The sequence below is a fragment of the Panicum virgatum genome, chromosome 3K (assembly GCF_016808335.1).
Source record: "Panicum virgatum strain AP13 chromosome 3K, P.virgatum_v5, whole genome shotgun sequence".
Lineage (NCBI taxonomy): Eukaryota > Viridiplantae > Streptophyta > Magnoliopsida > Poales > Poaceae > Panicum > Panicum virgatum.
In genome coordinates, this window is record NC_053138.1 from 1,538,452 (window position 1) to 1,554,940 (window position 16,489).

Sequence of the window (16,489 nt, forward strand, 5' to 3'; positions counted from 1 at the left end):
TACTCAGTGGAAGTTTTATGGACACAGATATCTAGATTGAAAACTAGATAATCGTGTCAGATGAGTTTTATAGTGATGAAACTCTCCTCACATTTCATGAAACTCCATCCTTCTCTCTCCTTACTATATCAGCAAAATTAATTGTATTTAATATCATAAAATTATCCATAAAATTCTTACTCAAAGTGGCTGCGGGTGTGGGGGCACCGGCACAGTGGCCAACGGCTCGTCCCCACCTCCCGCTCCTCCATCCATGCGGTCATGCCCAATCAGTCAACGGCAACCAAACAAAGTTGCACGCAAAACAGAGCAGGCCCACTCCAAAACTTGTCACCCGTGGACCTCCCCAGGAAAGCAAGGCCGGCCGGCCAATGCAGCTGCGAGGCCAGACCGCCAGAGGGGCGGGGCGCAGTGAGTGAGCGGCAAGCTCTCTCCCCTCCCGATCTGGCAGCCATGGCCGCGGAGAGCTGCCACCCCCGCGGCCTCTCGTGGCTCGCCAGGTCCTGCATCCCCGCCGACCCCGCACGCCACATCGCCGTCCCCGTCCCCATCTCTGCCACGGCCACCACCAACCCAGCCTCCGACACCGAGGAGTCCCCCATCTCCACGCTCCCCGACGAGCTCCTCCTCGAGTGCCTCGCCCGCGTACCCCGCTCCTCCCTCCACCCGCTCCCCGCCGTATGCCGCCGCTTCGCCGCGCTCCTCGCCTCCCACGGCTTCCTCCACCTCCGCCGCGCCCACGGCCGCCTCCGCCCTTGCCTCCTCGCCGTCTCCGTCTCCTCCGCCCACGGCGCCGCTGGTGCCTTCGCCCGCGCGCTGCTCCAGCTCGGCGCCTCCTCCCGCCCCGAACTCGAGGTCGCCGCGTTGCCCCTGCCTCCGCCGCTCCTGCATTGCGCGGGCTCCTCCTCCTCCGCGTTCGCGTTCGCGCACGCGCGCGCCGTCGCGGTGGGCCGCGAGGTGTTCCTCATCGGCTGCGGCGCGACGCTGCGGGTGGACGCGCTCACGGGCGCGGCGCGCGCGTGCGCGCCCACGCTGTTCCCGCGGAAGAAGTTCGCGGCGGCGGCCGTGGGCGGGCGGATCTACGTCGCGGGCGGCTCGGCGCGCACCGCGGCGGTGGAGGAGTACGACCCGGCGGCCGACGCGTGGCGTGTCGTGGCGGAGGCGCCGCGGCGGAGGTACGGGTGCGCGGGGGCGGCCGCGGGCGGCGTGTTCTACGTCGCCGGCGGGGTGGCGGTGTCCGGTCACCCCGTCGGGGAGGGCGGCGCCCCGCGCGCGCTCGAGGCGCACGCGTGCGCCGGGTCGGTGGACGCGCTGCACGTGGCGTCGGGCGCGTGGGCGTGGTCGGCGCGGCCGCGGGCGGTACCCGGCGGCGGGTGCGTCGTGGGCGCATGCGGCGCCGGGGACGGCCACCTCTACGTGGTGGCCAGCCACGCGGTGGACCTCTCCTTCTGGCGGTGGAGCGGCGGCGGGAACAGAGGAGGAGGCGGCGCGTGCGGGTGGGTGGCGCTGGAGGCGCCGCCGGTGCCCCGGGGCTCGGTGGGTCTGGGCACGGCGGTGCGCGTGGCGATGGCCGGCGTGGGCGCTGACAGGGTGGCCGCGGTGGTGAACGTGGCGGCCGTGAGGGGCCACAACGCGGCGGGTGGCGGCGCAGCACTGGAAGGATTGGTGCTGGTGTATGACATCGGCGGCGGCAAGTGGAGCCGCGCGCCCGACCTGCCGCCGGGGTTCCGGCGGGCCGCGTGTGCCGCCGTCGAGTGCTGACACTGACCTTGTTGGGGATGTGGGGGTCCTACAGTTTCATTGACATTTTTAGTTGCTTGGATTGATCATTATGCGATGCGAAGCAACATCGTCATCATCTCGTGGATTGCTGTTGAGGAATCGATTGAAGTTGCGTTTTTTTCTTTCAATTGAGCACTAGCGAAATTGATGCGGACAGCAGGGCTGCCAAGGACCGAATGCTTGCATTCTACATCACGCTTGGAATCTTGAGATGATCGATCCCATGACTCCGGTGGAGCCAACCAAGCGAGATTAAGGTAATCGTCAAGAGCCATGCCTAGGGTGTTGCCCATAAAATGCCACAATGCAAACATTACATACAAGTATATTCCATGAACAATTGCATTGGAATTAGGTATTCGCTCATGTGGAACTGCACAATGAGTCAGTGATATCCAGTTAAATGCAATATACTTCAGGAAGCAGTGAAGTTAAGACTAGAAACCTTTAGAACTATTATGATTGCTGTACATATACACAAAGCTAAGATTATCTACAGGAAACCCATCCAACAATTCAACGGTAGAACTAGAATGATTTCTCAAAATTGAAGCCACGTGTACATTCAGCAAGAAACATTGTACAATAATCTTTCGCACTTCGAAACATGTGAATGTCAGCAACCTTTAACAGAAGATTTTGAAGGAATTATAAAAACACATTTATAGACAGAATAATATCATATCACCATAACATAATGCTAAATATGGAGCCTAACTATTGTGGACATCTGAATCATAGCCATCCTTGCAGTTCAGAAAACTTAAGACCAGACTCTGATTCAGAATTCAGAACCATCGGCGTGTTAAGGCATGCCGCATGTTAATGTACACTCTGCACAATATCCCTAGCTTCCTAAAGCAAATCTTCCTTCCCCTAGATTATCTGGTGTGTGCTATACTTTACAAACCAAATGTCTATGTTAATTGGCTATTGGTCATTATGAAAAAAAATGGGTGGGGTAAGAAACAAATGAATTTTGTATGTAGAAAGGGAGAGAATAATAAAAGGTAATGGCCATCCTGTTATTTTTATTCCAGTTGTAGTCCTAGTTGTGTCAACACAACAAAAGTAGGTGGAAGGAGCAGCAGTAGAAAAGCATACAACAGGAACAACATCTGTCTGCAAAACTCAGCTAAAGTGCGCCAATGCCAGCATAGTCAAAATATATAGCAAGGAACTATTAACTAAAGTATCCAGAGAGGTATTTACACGAGCAGAGTCATCCGATTTGTTTCCCAAACAAGATGAACTAAAACCCTGTATAATCGGGTGTCTGCACCAACTAATCTCCTACAAAACTAAGTGTCATCCAGACAATACAGGTGTTGTGACAACAGAAAGCACAAGACATTTCCAATCCAGATAAGTTATTTCCACAGTTATCAGGTTGCACACAAGCAACATGAAAAAAACCATACCTCGGGTTTGATCCATCGACTGCACTAACCCAATCATCATGGGGGCAGGGCTCATCCTGCTTCTTTGGTGCCACGGCTTTCACATACTCAAGCTCAAGCACCCTCTCCTGCAAAACATTCACACCCAATCCCCGCACAAATTACAACCAAATCACAGCAACTCCTCGGGAAAAAAAGAATTCAATCGTCAAGCGAAAATTCGTTTCGCCGAGATGCCCTTGGCGAGGAGGAACTGCTGGAGCGGCAGCGGCACGAGCTCGCCGTCCACGAGAAAGTCGAAGGCTTGCGCCTTGTGGTCCGGTTCGGTTGCTGAACGGAAGCGAGTAAAGAGTTAGGAATCTGTGGCTCGTACAGCCCTCCGGATGGTGGGGATTGGGCCGCGGGGCTCTCACCGGCGGCGAGAAGGCTGTTGACGATCTCGGAGAGGCCCATGCGATAGAGGTCCGCGGGGATGGCGATGGCGGCGGGCGGCGCATGAAGTGGGGGCGGCAGCTTTGTGATGAAGCACACGCGCACCTGGCGCGAGGGATCCGCGTCCATGGCTGCGGCTGCGGCGTTGGCGCGCGAGAGGAGGGCGAGGGTCGAGGTGGACAGGTGGTGGTGGTGGTGGTCGGCGTGGCGGCGGCGGGAAGCCCGGAAGGGTCACAGGCTCACGCACGGAACAACTCCTGGACGCGACCAGCTCCGCCTGGGCCGGATGGCGGCGGCGCGCGCCCCTGGCTGAGCTCGTCGTCGCCGCCCAACCGGGGCGCCCCATTGGGGAAGACAAGAGGAGGAGAGAGAAGGGAGGAAGAGAGAGGGAGAGAAAAAAGTATCCTGACATGTGAGGCGCCTCTGCGTCCTGACCAAGGCCGGCGCCGCCACGCTCCTCGCCTCCGCCGACACAGCAGCAGTCCCGCCATCCGCGGCTGCCGTGCCTGGCCTCGACGTCGCCGCCATCGACGCGCTGTACCCCAAGTACCTGCACGTCGCCAGCCCCGGTGACGACGGCGACACGCTGCGGCGCGGCCCCGGGTGCCGGCACCGCTTCCACGCGCGCTGCGCCGAGCGGTGGCTCCGGGTGAGCGCCACCTGCCCCGTGTGCCGCGACTCCCCCGTCGCCACGCCGTTCGCGGAGGCCGCCGTGCCCCTTGCCACCCACGCACGGTGACGCGACACCACATGCACGTGTGCTTGATGATGCTGCGTCCGACTCTAGAGCGGATTCCGACCAGCAGTCAGTCGGATTCCCATCTCACCAATCCGACTCCGACTTGCGGCCGAGCTAGCTGGAATCCAATCGACGACGCCGCCCCTCGCCTATAAATCGAAGCCACCTCCCCTCTCTTGCTCCATCCGCCGAGCCCGCGCTCCATCGAGATCCCTTCCTTCCATCTCTTCCCCTTTCCGCGCCACCGTCTCGCCGATCGCGCCATGGCGTCGTCGCTGGGCCCGGAGATCTTCTTCCGCGGCTTCCGCCTCAACCCGACGCCGCTCGAGGCCGCCACGTACTACCTGCCGCAGCTCCTCGCCGGCGCGCCGCTGCACGAAGCCGTCCGCCCCTTCATCCACCACGCCGACGTCTACGCCTACGAGCCCGGCGAGCTCGCCCGGCAGTTCCGCCCGTTGCCCAAGAGCGGGCACCGCTTCTTCTTCACCCACTGCAAGCTCCAGCAGCCGCACTGCAGGGCGGGGAACAAGGCCAGCAAGGCCAAGGCCACGCGCGCCGCCGGGGCGGGATCGTGGCACTCGCAGGGCGTGACGGACGTCGTGGACGGCAACGAAGTGAAGGTCGGCGAGATGAGGAAGCTGCGGTACAAGAAGGGCGGCGCGTACACGGACTGGCTCATGGACGAGTACTCGACGTGCTGCTTGCAGGACGCCGTCGTCGGCGACAGGCAGTACGTGTTCTGCAACATCTACGTCTCCCCGAGGGCAGCTCCGGGCTCTGACGCGCGCCAAGAATCCGCCGCCTTCTTCGCGCCCGCGCCTGCGCCCGCCGTGATCGCGCAGGCGCCGCTGCCGCTGCCGCTGCCGCCGCCGCCGCCGCCGCCGCCGCCGCCCAAGAGGCCAGCGCCGCAGGTTGCCGAGCCGCCGGGCCCCAAGCGGGCGCAGGGTGCTGTCGTCGCCCCGGCCCCTCCGGTCGTGAAGCCGGCCGCCGGTCGCACGGCGTACTTCGCGCCACCACGGCCGTGCGTGGCTAACAGCGCCGTGGCTCCTCCGTCGACTCCCTCGGTGATCAGATCGTCGCCGGCGCCAGCTCCGACCCGTCTTGCAGCGCCGCCGCCCGCACCACCGCAGCCAGTTGCGCAGCCAAAGCAGCAGATCTTTCTCGGTGGCGTGGCTCCTCTGTCGACTCCCTCGGTGATCAGATCGTCGCCGGCTTCAGCTCAGCCTCCGGCGCCAGCCCCGACCCGTCTTGTAGCGCCGCCGAGGCTCCCGCTGGCGCCCGCGCCACCGCGGCCGCTCGGGCAGCCTAAGCAGCAGATGCCGGCGCTGACTCCCCCGGTGGCACGTGCCTGCCACATGCCACTGCAAGCACCGGCACACCACTGCCGGCCTCAGCCGTCGGCGCACACGAAGAAGACGACACGTGATCCTTTCGAAGCCGCTGAACTGCGAGGCGAAGCAGAGGAGTCCCCTGCGGCGCTTCAAGATGACGACTTCTTCGACGAGGACGAGCTGGCAAAGGCCCTAGATGAGGCCGTGCCGACCGCCGAAGCAGAGGAGGAAGCGCCCGCCAACTCGACGATGAGCGACGACGAGATGGAGCAGCATTTGTTGTCGTTGTTGGGCAACGAAGCTGTCATCGTGCCCAAAGAGGAGACTGCATAAGTGTAGGCCTCAACGATCATCATATCTTGTAGCATGCAGTAGTAATAGTATGGTGACACTCCTAAATTTTACTGAGGGGTGACAATTCTAGACAAATGCTTCCTGAATGTAGCAACGTTGTATGTTGAATTCAATTTGGTCAGTCTTGTGTTAGTACTGGAGATCTAGCTGCTTGATTCCAAATTCCAAATTGTAACCTCCAAGAACTGTAAATTTCAGAAACAATATATGGTTCGGATTTCAGAAAAAAAAACACACACACACACAAACTAACAGCAGCAGGAACGATTAGCAAATTCAATTTCCATCTCTTCTCATAAATGGACAAGATCGAATAAACCTTGGCAATTGTCAGTGGCATTAAATATATAGAACCATGCTATTACCGTCCATTGGAGAGGCCTGCGGATGCAAATGCAATTTTATCCTTCCTGGATGTAACAACGTTAGTATGTCGTAATTCGATTTGTGCGGTCTTCTGGCAGTACAAGAGCTGCTTGCTGTTTTTATGTATTTGCAAGCTATAATTTGTTCTCTGTCGTAAAAAAAAACCTGCATTGTTTGCACTTTTTTATGTACTGGGAAGCTGTAGCTCCAAATTTTTATATAGATCGATGTCTTGCCAGGTTCCCTAGTCTGTCACAATCCACAAACTACCCACTATGATGGGCGTCAACGTCTCATGCATTATTTTTGACAAATAAACCAGAAAAAATCTTGAAGGGTAAAATCACCAGAACAACTGCATCAAGCATCCTAAAAGCATTGGGTTTTCAGACAACAGATGGTGCCAAACGCACAGATCTGAATAGCGAAATTCACTGGGAGCCAGTTCAATTTCCATCTCTTTTCAGAACGGGATATCTCATTAAGAAGATACATATGTTTGCCGTTTCTCATCCAATGATGTGTTTCTGCAGAAGTAACCAAACACTCGGACAAAAGAAAGACAACACACATGCCAGTAATGGATCTTCCGATTTTCAATACATGATTATTATGAGGGAAGTACGGTACAGCTGCAACAATCATCCAACCCCTAATACCTTCACTAGGACCTGGTCACAAATACTAAAGTCAGCACAACCAACGTGGCATCTATAGATCAGGCATACCAATCCCAGCTTTCTCATCGTAGGCCTTCTCCAGCACGAGCTCAATTGGTGTATCCTTTGGTCCAGCTGCATGATTGAAATGAAACAGTTACACCAAGAACAGAATGCATCAAACACAAAATGGACATTTCATCAGTGCTCAAACAGGAACATAATGCATTTGTTTTCATGCAACAAAAATACAAACCATAGAGAAAAGGCAAAAGAGTATTTGTCGAAATGTGTAATTAAAATTTATGCAATCTATATCATCCTTCAGAGATTCTTCATAATTATTGCTGAAAACAGAACATCAGCGCCTTTTCACTCCATTCTTTGTTGAACTATACTCCTATTTTCATGCCTGCTCAGAAACCAGACTCAAAATGTATACTGTCTCACTAACATCATTTACTGCTCCACACAAGCAACTGCAGTAGGGTGACTATGGGGAATCAGTTGTCTAACATACAAAAAAAATCTATAGCATCCCTGTACTGAAAAAGGTCAGAGCGCCAGGACGGAAAAATAAAGGAAACATCTATATAGCTAGCTTCTGTTTGTTTTAATTTTGCAGCACAAGAAGTTCCATTTAGTTTAGTTAGACCCTTTTTTAGGAAATTAAAATGCCTTGAAAAGCACTATACCGTAAGCATATAAAATGAGTTTACAAGACAAGCATGATGCGAGTCATCATTAGTTAGCAATAAATAAGTTTTTTATGAGACATACGTGATGTAGGTCTCGGTTTTCTTCTCTCCTTCAGAATTTCTGGCCGGGGGATCACAGCACCAGATGCATTCATCCCTCTAGCGAACCTGACTTTGGTCCCATCTTCCAAATACTTGTGTCCAACCTTACATGGTTTCCTGCAGTAAACATTGTATTGCTAAATGTTTTTATAAATGTAAAAGTAATATCTCGATAGGTAGCAAAACATGATCAAGTATCATTTTACATACCCAGTGACAGGATCAGCTACTTGGACATTTGAAACATGAAGTGGAGCTTCAATGGAGAAAATACCTCCTGTGTGCCCTTCGCCTTGTTTAATGTGTTTCTTAACCTGAAATGATGATAGCCCAATTATATACGGAATTCCTGGTGTGCATGAAGGAATGCCAAGGCACAAGACAAAGAACACAGTTTTTTCCCTTTTCTGGTTGCAGTTAATGGTACCCACAATAAACAAGCAGATAGCAACATCCTTCTAGCAAATATGTAATGATATTAGAAAGATGAGAAAAATACAGTTTCACCGTTCTTGTTTGGCATTCACCACAGCTGATTCCACAATACAAATCAAATGGCTACCACTTTACAAGCTAATTTAGTTATGGAGCATCTACTGGTTATGGATCTTATGTCAGTATGCAATAACTGATATGGTAGGCACGAACGCCCCGAAGAGAATCAGTAAAGCACGTAAAACGACACTGCAGTATGTACAACACAATAATGGCTTGCTACACAGCAAGAAATATGCTTTTCTTATGCTCCAAATTCAAACAAACTACGAACTATCAGTATTGGTGGGTCTGAGTGCCACTGCTATCTTTGACCTCTAACTAATATGTAAAGCTGAAGGTCGACATACAGATATACATACAGAATGCACACAGCTATTCAGTTCTCACTTAAAATTAATATTTGCTTCCTTCCTATTTTGCTGTCTTTGTGTCATGGAACATGTGGTACTCTTTAGGGGAGGGCTATATCTATTAGTCGGCATTCAAGTCAAACTCATGTGATCTGCATCAAAGCAGTGCAATGGGGATGTAGGCTGGGCATTATCTAATCGTTTGCAACACAAAATTAAAACCGTGAGCGTAGGCACAGTGGAAACACTACTCTGAACTCAGGAAAATTCAGAACATTTTACGATGAGCCGCCAGTTTGGGAATTTCAACGAACACCAACAGCACGATGCCACTGAGGGGTAGGTTTGATTGAATCAATGCGGCCAGTGTGCAACAAACTAAACTGCCAATGTGCAACTGGTCTATATCAGTCCTACGTAACCACAAATTATTATCTGCTACAAAGATTCCACACTCTGGCTAAATAAACGAGGAAAAACATGCAACACGGCACATTACCAAATTCTTGCCCTCGACGATGACGCGATTCTGCGACCGAATGACCCGCTTGATGAGCCCAGTCTCCCCCTTGTCCTTGCCTCTGATGATCATCACCTGGCAGTGAAAAACAAGGGGGAATGGGGGATCTAGCAATGAGAAGAAAGTAGGACTACCAAGAGGGACGGGGGGGCGGGGGGGGGGGGGGGGGGTAGAGAACGAGAGAGATTACGTTGTCCCCGCGGAGGATCTTCCAGTGCCTGATGAGCTTCTCCGCAGCCTTCCACCCCATCTTCCTCGGAGCCGCCTCCTCTCCCCAGCGGGTTTGGAGCGGCGGATCAGGAGGGCAGAATATGGCGCGCTGCGGCGGCCGGTGAGGGAGGCGGCGGCCGGCGAGGGGTGGTGGTGGTGGAGGAAAGCAGCGAGTGGCAGCGCGGGGCGCTGGGGGGCCGGGTCTGCGTGCTGAGAGCGTGATTGGGCCGGGGGGTAGAAGCATTGAAAAATTTGGGCCGTAAAGGAGATTGGGCTGGATGGGCTGGCCCTGTACTCGGCTGAGCCCAAATTTGACTTTGAATCCACACATTTGCCAAAAATTCGCTCATGCTATCGCTACGTCGTGTTTTTTTTTTAAAAAAAAAACTTGTAAAATAAGTTTGCATGTCTCAAATTCGAATGTATTATTATTATCGTGATGCGCCTCATACAGTGTACAATCTAGGAGTGCACAAAATCTTCTTATGGTTGATCCTAACCTTGTCTAGCCATAGCAAACAAAAACGAATTCTCTATTATTTTTTTAGAGAAAAGGGAGTTCCCCGCTTTATTTCCAGGAAACAAAGCTTAGAGTGGAAGGCACAAGGGCTTCTCCATCATGGTTTGCAGCACTGACAGGGCTTGGTCCAGAGTGGCCAAGTCTCCATCCACAAACAACACCCGCCAGTTCTTCATTGTGTTGATTATCCTCCTTAACAGTAACTTTTCTCCGTGCCAGCTCTTGCCCTGAAAACACATTTCGTTACGAAACTTCCATAAGCACCACATCAATGCGGCCACAAAAATGTTCATGACTTTATAATTTTTATTGCAAACCCACCAACGGGCTGTAGATTCATAATCAATGCCCTGTTCGGCTGCACTGGATGATTCAATGTAGCTACAGTAATACTGTATCTACAGTACTGACACATTACGTGTTTCCTCGTGTGATCGAGTCTATACCACATGTGGTTGCTACAGTACCTGACCTCTCACAGAAATCAGCCGCTACAGGGATCAGCCCATCCAAAACAGCAAGCCGAACAGGCTGCAACTCCTAAAGAGATCGAGAAGGTAGCTGAGAGATATAACCATAGGACTTTTGCTACACAACAATCAAAAAATAGGTGGTTCACCGTTTCTGGTTCGTACAAAATAAGCAGGTTGTATCTTCAATATGTCTTCTCTTGGCTAGATTCATTCTAGTCATGAATGGCAATTGTATAACCTGGTCTTAAAGGAGATTACTATGTCGGTGCTTTGTGAAACGGCTCCAGTAGTGCTAGCTGCTTGTATCCAGGCGATAGCTAGTGAACCGTGTTGCCAGACCGCCGTCATACCAGTGGAAATGCATGGAAACAACCAGTGCCAGCCTCCCCTGAATCCTGATCACCGACCTCTCTCTCCGGCTTCCTTGGTTCGTTCCCCAAATTCTACGCCGGCCATTTCTGATTTAGGCTCCTTCACCTCTGATTCAAGTCGCGAAATAAAGCGAGAATTTCTCTCGGTCGGTTCCCATTGCGAGCGAGCGATCACTCAAGATGCCGTCGCCGCCGGGGGCCAGCAGCGGCGCACATAACCGCCGCCGCGCCACGGACGACCGCGGATCTCGCGCGTGCTGGCGGCGGGCGACCTGCTCGACTACGTCCGCTTCCGAGCCGTCTGCACCAGCTGGCGCTCCGGCGCCGCCTCCCCGCGCTTCCACCCGCGCCGCTGGATGATGCTCCCCGAGGGCCACGGCCTCTACCCCGGCCACCCCAACCTGCGCGGCCACGCCCGCTTCCTCAACCTCGACACGGGAGCCCTGGCCCGCGCCCGGATCCCGCTCCTCGGGGACCAACTGCGCCATCGACTCCGTCGACGGCCTCCTCCTCCTCCTGCGGGACCCGGACCCAGAAGGCGCCCTTCGCCTCCTCCACCCTTTCACGGGCGACGTCGCCGCGCTCCCACCCCTAGGGACCCTCCTCCCGCAGCTCGGCTCGCGGCTGCATCCCCGCACCCTACAGGATCAGAAGCCTTGCAAGAGTAGTCTGTGCTTCCATTTCCTTCAACAACGCTGGAGCCATGACCGTCATGCTCGCACTTGACGAGGTGAGCCGTGTGGCCTTTGCTACCTCCATGGATCGGCAATGGACTCTCTCAAGCTGGCCGTGCCCGATGCGCTATCCGCCATTGTCGTTCCAAGGAAAGCTTTACATGGTGTACACTGCTTCCACATCATGCGGCAAGAACAACGTACACCAGGTTCTCCAGATTGACCCACCTGTGCAGGATCGGGATGGGCAGGGGGTAGTTCGTGCTCTGCAACCGCCAAAGCTGATCGCCACAGTCCCGGAACACAAACTCGTCTATCCCTACGGTCTAGTAGAATGTGGGTCAGAGATCCTGGTGCTTGGCCACAACGATTGGTTTGGGTCACAAATTTTGGTATGCAAACTTTCGGACATCATGCTGCAGAGGTTTATCCCAATGAAAAGCATCGGAGGCAGTATCTTGTTCATTGACGAGAGGAGCATAAGTGTCTCCTCTAAGGTGCTGCCGACTGTCAAGGGTGACAGTGTCGTCTACATTCATTCAGGACATCCCTACCTTGCCCAATACCACCTCGGCAGTGGCAGCTTGTCAACGGCAATCGATAACTGCAGCCTCTATGGCCGTATGCCCGGGCCTAGTAGCCTTGTCCACCATGTTTTCAGCTGCTGCATTCGTAATCAGTGGTGCGTAGGCGTATTTACTTCATTTTCTTTCTGCAATGTTTCTCTCTAACCAATAAGACGTCAATTTTTGGTTTTGGGCTAGCTGCTAATTTTTTATGCGTTATGTGCTTGTAGGAGCAGAGGACTAATATTCAGAAGGAATGCAGAGGATTGGCAATATGAAGAGCAAGTTCAGTAATGAGGCTAGTCCTTCGTCCCTTGTTTTCTGTAACAATACCTGGTGCATCAGTTTCATGCTATAATTTGCCAGTACTGCTCTCTTTTTTAACCCTATGTGCCTGTCTTTGTGCTACACACAAGCCCTTGATTGTACAGTAGTTCAGTTCATGCGACCCAATTAACTGTTCTTTTCCTTTTTCATTCCAGTACCACTGATGTGCTTTCTTTCATTTGGCATTTGTGCTATTGATTGACTTTGTAACAAAATAGAGATGCTTCATTTGGCATGTGTGCAAAATTAATTAGATGCTCTTAGGAAGTTGTAACCTAAGGGTGCTTCCTACAGATAGTATTGATCAAATTGTTAGTATTGATCAAATTGTTATAGTCATTCACTTAACACAATCTTCTTTTCATGTCCCTTTTCCAGGCATAAACCAACTCCTGGCTACCAGTACTACCAGCATGCAAGGCCAAGAGATTCTTAGTTGTACAGACATTAGCCTTCCTTCCATTATGTTATGATTTCCGTGCCTTGTATTAGTAAGTTACTATCATTGCTTGCAAATCTTTATAAATGTGATGCATTCTTGCAGTGCTGAATTGTTATAATGTAGATTTTACAGATTTATTAGTATAATGCCTCTGAGTATAAACGCCATTTTCTGGAGGATACTGAACACCCTTTTCTTTTCAAGTTCTGACAAAGGAAATGGCATGCTCTTACATTGTTAGGATATGGGTCAGGATATACCAGGATGTGGACGGTGTCCCCCTACATTGGATGGTATCAGATTACAGAATAGCCTAACGAAATAGTATAGAATCTTGCTCTAGTTGAGCACGTCAGTTGCAAAATGGCCTAACCAAATGCATAGTGATAATTGGAGTATTTTGTTTCTTGTTGTAGGTGTAGGTAAAACGAAGTGAATGCGAATGATGCTGTTAAGCTCTGGCGTTCATTTACTAATGAAATTATGTGTATTCTGCACCACAGATTAGGAAAACAACACTGTTTTGCATTGCACACTTTAAAACAAAAATAATTTTATGACTGATGTCATCGCTGACCGGTTTAAGTGTATTCTCTTCTTCTTGAGACGAATGACAGCTCCTGCTCACTAGCAGGAGCATACCTTTGTGGATTTCCTATGTTTTAGAGCAGGTTTTAGCGCTTTCAAATAGGTGAGAGTGAGACTACTAAGATTACTGGGGTAACAAAAGAGAAGGCCCATGTTTGGAATGACGACCTACGGGCTTTCTCCAAATGTTTAAAATCATCTTCTTTGATTAAATCATCATCCTACAGACATACTACACCATTATATCTCTGTTTAAAATGACGTTTGATTAACAGGTAGATTTCAAGCCCTTTGAAAATATAGTCACATTATCACTGCATCATAAATAGAGTCTATGTCAGACTACCGGACCCGTTGCATGTGAATTTAGAATTACGCATTCCTACACTGCTTGGATCCTTCTCCTGTGCAGCACCCCAGGTCCAAGTGTCGATGCTAAGTTTCTCTTCGAAACACGAGTTTTTTTTCTTTCCCTCCGAATCCTGAAAGGTTTGCTTCGACGTTGGTTACACTGCACTACATGGCGGCTAAAGTCTCGTTTGAGTCTGATCTCATCATCCTCCGATCCTGCACTACAACAGATGACAACAAATTCAGAATCAGGCCCTTATCGGGGCTTTTCAGAATCTGGAGCTTACAGCAATCCATGCGTCCCTCAGCCGTTTCTCTGCAGCAACTTTTCGCAAGATTAGCATTACATTACATGGGAATGCTGTGTGATCACAAGCAGTCTCATGGTACAAATTATTGGTCTACTTGCATTCTTCACCATTATTGAAGATCTTCGATTTGCAAGCAACTTCGTCAACAATTGAAGCAGAGCGTACGTAAAGGCTCCACCAGCCCATCCCGTGCACTGACGACAATGGCAAGCTTAAATGTCAACGAGCAGAGTCTCCCTAAGCTACTATTCATAGCACTCTGTCTCTGCACTCTGCAGCAGGCAGCGTCACTGCTCACCCAGCCCAGGCATCACTCCCTGCGAGCCGCGTCAAGTCCAGGCCCCATGGGCGCCGGCGACGACACCGCGCCGGCCAAGGCCGCCATGGAGGTGTCCTCGGTGTCCTCGTCGTCGACCTCCGCCTCCACGGCGCCATTGCCGCCACCGTCGGTGCTCAGGTCTGTGCTGATGTCGTACGCGTACGTGGGCATCTGGATCAGCCTGAGCTTCTCGGTGATCGTGTACAACAAGTACATCCTGGACCCCAAGATGTACGGGTGGCCCTTCCCCATCTCGCTCACCATGATCCACATGGCCTTCTGCGCCACCCTCGCCGCGCTGCTCGTCCGCGTGCTCCGCGTCGTCGACGTCCCCGCCTCGCCGCCCATGACGCCGCGCCTCTACGCCGCCTCCGTCGTCCCCATCGGCGCGCTCTACGCGCTCTCGCTCTGGTTCTCCAACTCCGCCTACATCTACCTCTCGGTCTCCTTCATCCAGATGCTCAAGGCGCTCATGCCCGTCGCCGTCTACTCCCTCGCCGTCGCCTTCCGCACCGACTCCTTCCGCCGCGCCTCCATGCTCAACATGCTCGGCATCTCCGCGGGCGTCGCCGTCGCGGCCTACGGCGAGGCGCGCTTCGACGCGTTCGGCGTCGCGCTCCAGCTCGCCGCCGTCGCCGCCGAGGCCACGCGGCTCGTGCTCATCCAGATCCTTCTCACCTCCAGGGGCATGTCCCTCAACCCCATCACCTCGCTCTACTACATCGCGCCCTGCTGCCTCGCCTTCCTCACCGTGCCGTGGTACGCCGTCGAGCTGCCCAGGCTGCGAGCCGCCGCGGCGTCGGCGGCGGGGCCCGACGTGTTCGTGTTCGGGACCAACTCTCTCTGCGCCTTCGCGCTGAACCTGGCCGTGTTCCTGCTGGTGGGGAAGACGTCGGCGCTGACCATGAACGTGGCCGGCGTCGTCAAGGACTGGCTGCTCATCGCCTTCTCGTGGACGGTGATCAAGGACACCGTCACGCCCGTCAACCTCGCCGGCTACGGCATCGCCTTCCTCGGCGTCGCCTACTACAACCACGCCAAGCTGCAGGGGCTCAAGGCCAAGGAGGCCGAGAGGAAGGCGGCGGCGACCGCGGTGCCCAAGCCGGATGACGCGGAGGCGGCAGCGCGGCTGCTGCCGGAGAAGGATGGCCGAGATGGTGACCGCAAAAATTGACGACGCTTCCAAAATGAATATTGGACATGTCGCAATGCAATTTAATCATTCCTCTTGAGAAACTTTGGTTTAGTTCTCGATCGGACTAATGTTGTTTAAGTTTTTTTATTCTTCAGTACAGGAACTGCAAAGGATAAATGATTTGGAAGGATGTTTATTTGTGGTGAAATGAAAAGCTGAGTGGTATAATGATTTGGAAGTATGTTTACTTGTTAGCAGTTTTTTTTTGTTTCATAACGTCATATATATCATTTAGATGGTGTAGCACCGAACTGTTGGTTCACAAACTAGTCTGATGGTCTGGTTGCCTTCTCGTCAGGCAGGTAAGCCGTCCCTACATTGAAACTATATGCTCGCTCCGATCCTAGTCGACTCATCACTCAAGATTCTTCATTTTCACTCAAAGCTCGCCCAAGGAGAGTCCAAAATGGCCTAGAGTATCACGCACATGGTTCGGTTGAATGGACTTTCTATTCCATAATTCTTTGTCCCTTCTCTTAAGTTTTTTTTTTCTTCGAAACAACATTCATTTTATGCATGAATTCTGCAAATTCATCATCTAGTATGGTGTCTGAAAGCGTGAGTTCGTCTGTGATCAGGTTCAGTCTTCTAAGCTTTGCAATTCTTCAATTCAGGGAATGCAACTGATATACAGGCGCCTCTTTTTTTCTTCTTTTGGATTGGAAGAAACAAAAGTGGTAAAGGCGATGTCACATCGACCATTTAGGCCGCAGTGCCAGAGGCCCACATCCATGTAAAATGCAATGAAGAAAAATAAAAAAATAGAAGTGAGTAGACACCGGAAGGCCCAGGCCCAGGCGGCCGAACTGCTTGTTGTGGAAGGCCCAGCCCAGGCGGAGCAGAAGGCTGTAGCCTTTGAGCCGTTGACCAACAGTCAACAGAGGCCGAGAAGTCAGTGACAACCAAAGGTC

The 16,489-nt window shown here is 52.4% G+C and overlaps 5 protein-coding genes and 1 pseudogene across 5 annotated transcripts; 4 read left to right on the forward strand and 2 right to left on the reverse strand.

The window, feature by feature from the left end:
- Positions 1 to 76: 76 nt before the first annotated feature.
- Positions 77 to 1,938, forward strand: LOC120696647 (F-box/kelch-repeat protein At5g26960-like). Its single transcript, XM_039979616.1, has one exon. It carries the CDS (start codon positions 262 to 264, stop codon positions 1,759 to 1,761), a length of 1,500 nt encoding a protein of 499 aa, XP_039835550.1. The 5' UTR covers positions 77 to 261; the 3' UTR covers positions 1,762 to 1,938.
- Positions 1,939 to 2,786: 848 nt separating this feature from the next.
- LOC120696649 (ribosome biogenesis protein WDR12 homolog) lies at positions 2,787 to 4,188 on the reverse strand. Its single transcript, XM_039979620.1, has 2 exons — positions 3,596 to 4,188; positions 2,787 to 3,512 (listed from the first exon to the last, which is right to left on the reverse strand). The coding sequence occupies exons 1-2, from the start codon at positions 3,741 to 3,743 to the stop codon at positions 3,391 to 3,393; spliced, it is 270 nt and encodes an 89-aa protein (XP_039835554.1). The 5' UTR covers positions 3,744 to 4,188; the 3' UTR covers positions 2,787 to 3,390.
- LOC120700326 (RING-H2 finger protein ATL70-like) lies at positions 3,742 to 4,353 on the forward strand. Its single transcript, XM_039984551.1, has 2 exons — positions 3,742 to 3,789; positions 4,054 to 4,353. Exons 1-2 carry the CDS (start codon positions 3,742 to 3,744, stop codon positions 4,351 to 4,353), a joined length of 348 nt encoding a protein of 115 aa, XP_039840485.1.
- Positions 4,354 to 6,822: 2,469 nt separating this feature from the next.
- On the reverse strand, positions 6,823 to 9,656 carry LOC120696650 (50S ribosomal protein L24-like). Its single transcript, XM_039979621.1, has 5 exons — positions 9,422 to 9,656; positions 9,211 to 9,306; positions 8,074 to 8,177; positions 7,844 to 7,980; positions 6,823 to 7,198 (listed from the first exon to the last, which is right to left on the reverse strand). The coding sequence occupies exons 1-5, from the start codon at positions 9,479 to 9,481 to the stop codon at positions 7,116 to 7,118; spliced, it is 480 nt and encodes a 159-aa protein (XP_039835555.1). The 5' UTR covers positions 9,482 to 9,656; the 3' UTR covers positions 6,823 to 7,115.
- A 1,367-nt stretch (positions 9,657 to 11,023) lies between these two features.
- LOC120700327 lies at positions 11,024 to 12,971 on the forward strand (annotated as a pseudogene).
- Positions 12,972 to 14,222: 1,251 nt separating this feature from the next.
- LOC120696652 (probable sugar phosphate/phosphate translocator At5g25400) lies at positions 14,223 to 15,759 on the forward strand. Its single transcript, XM_039979627.1, has one exon. It carries the CDS (start codon positions 14,268 to 14,270, stop codon positions 15,555 to 15,557), a length of 1,290 nt encoding a protein of 429 aa, XP_039835561.1. The 5' UTR covers positions 14,223 to 14,267; the 3' UTR covers positions 15,558 to 15,759.
- Positions 15,760 to 16,489: the final 730 nt, after the last annotated feature.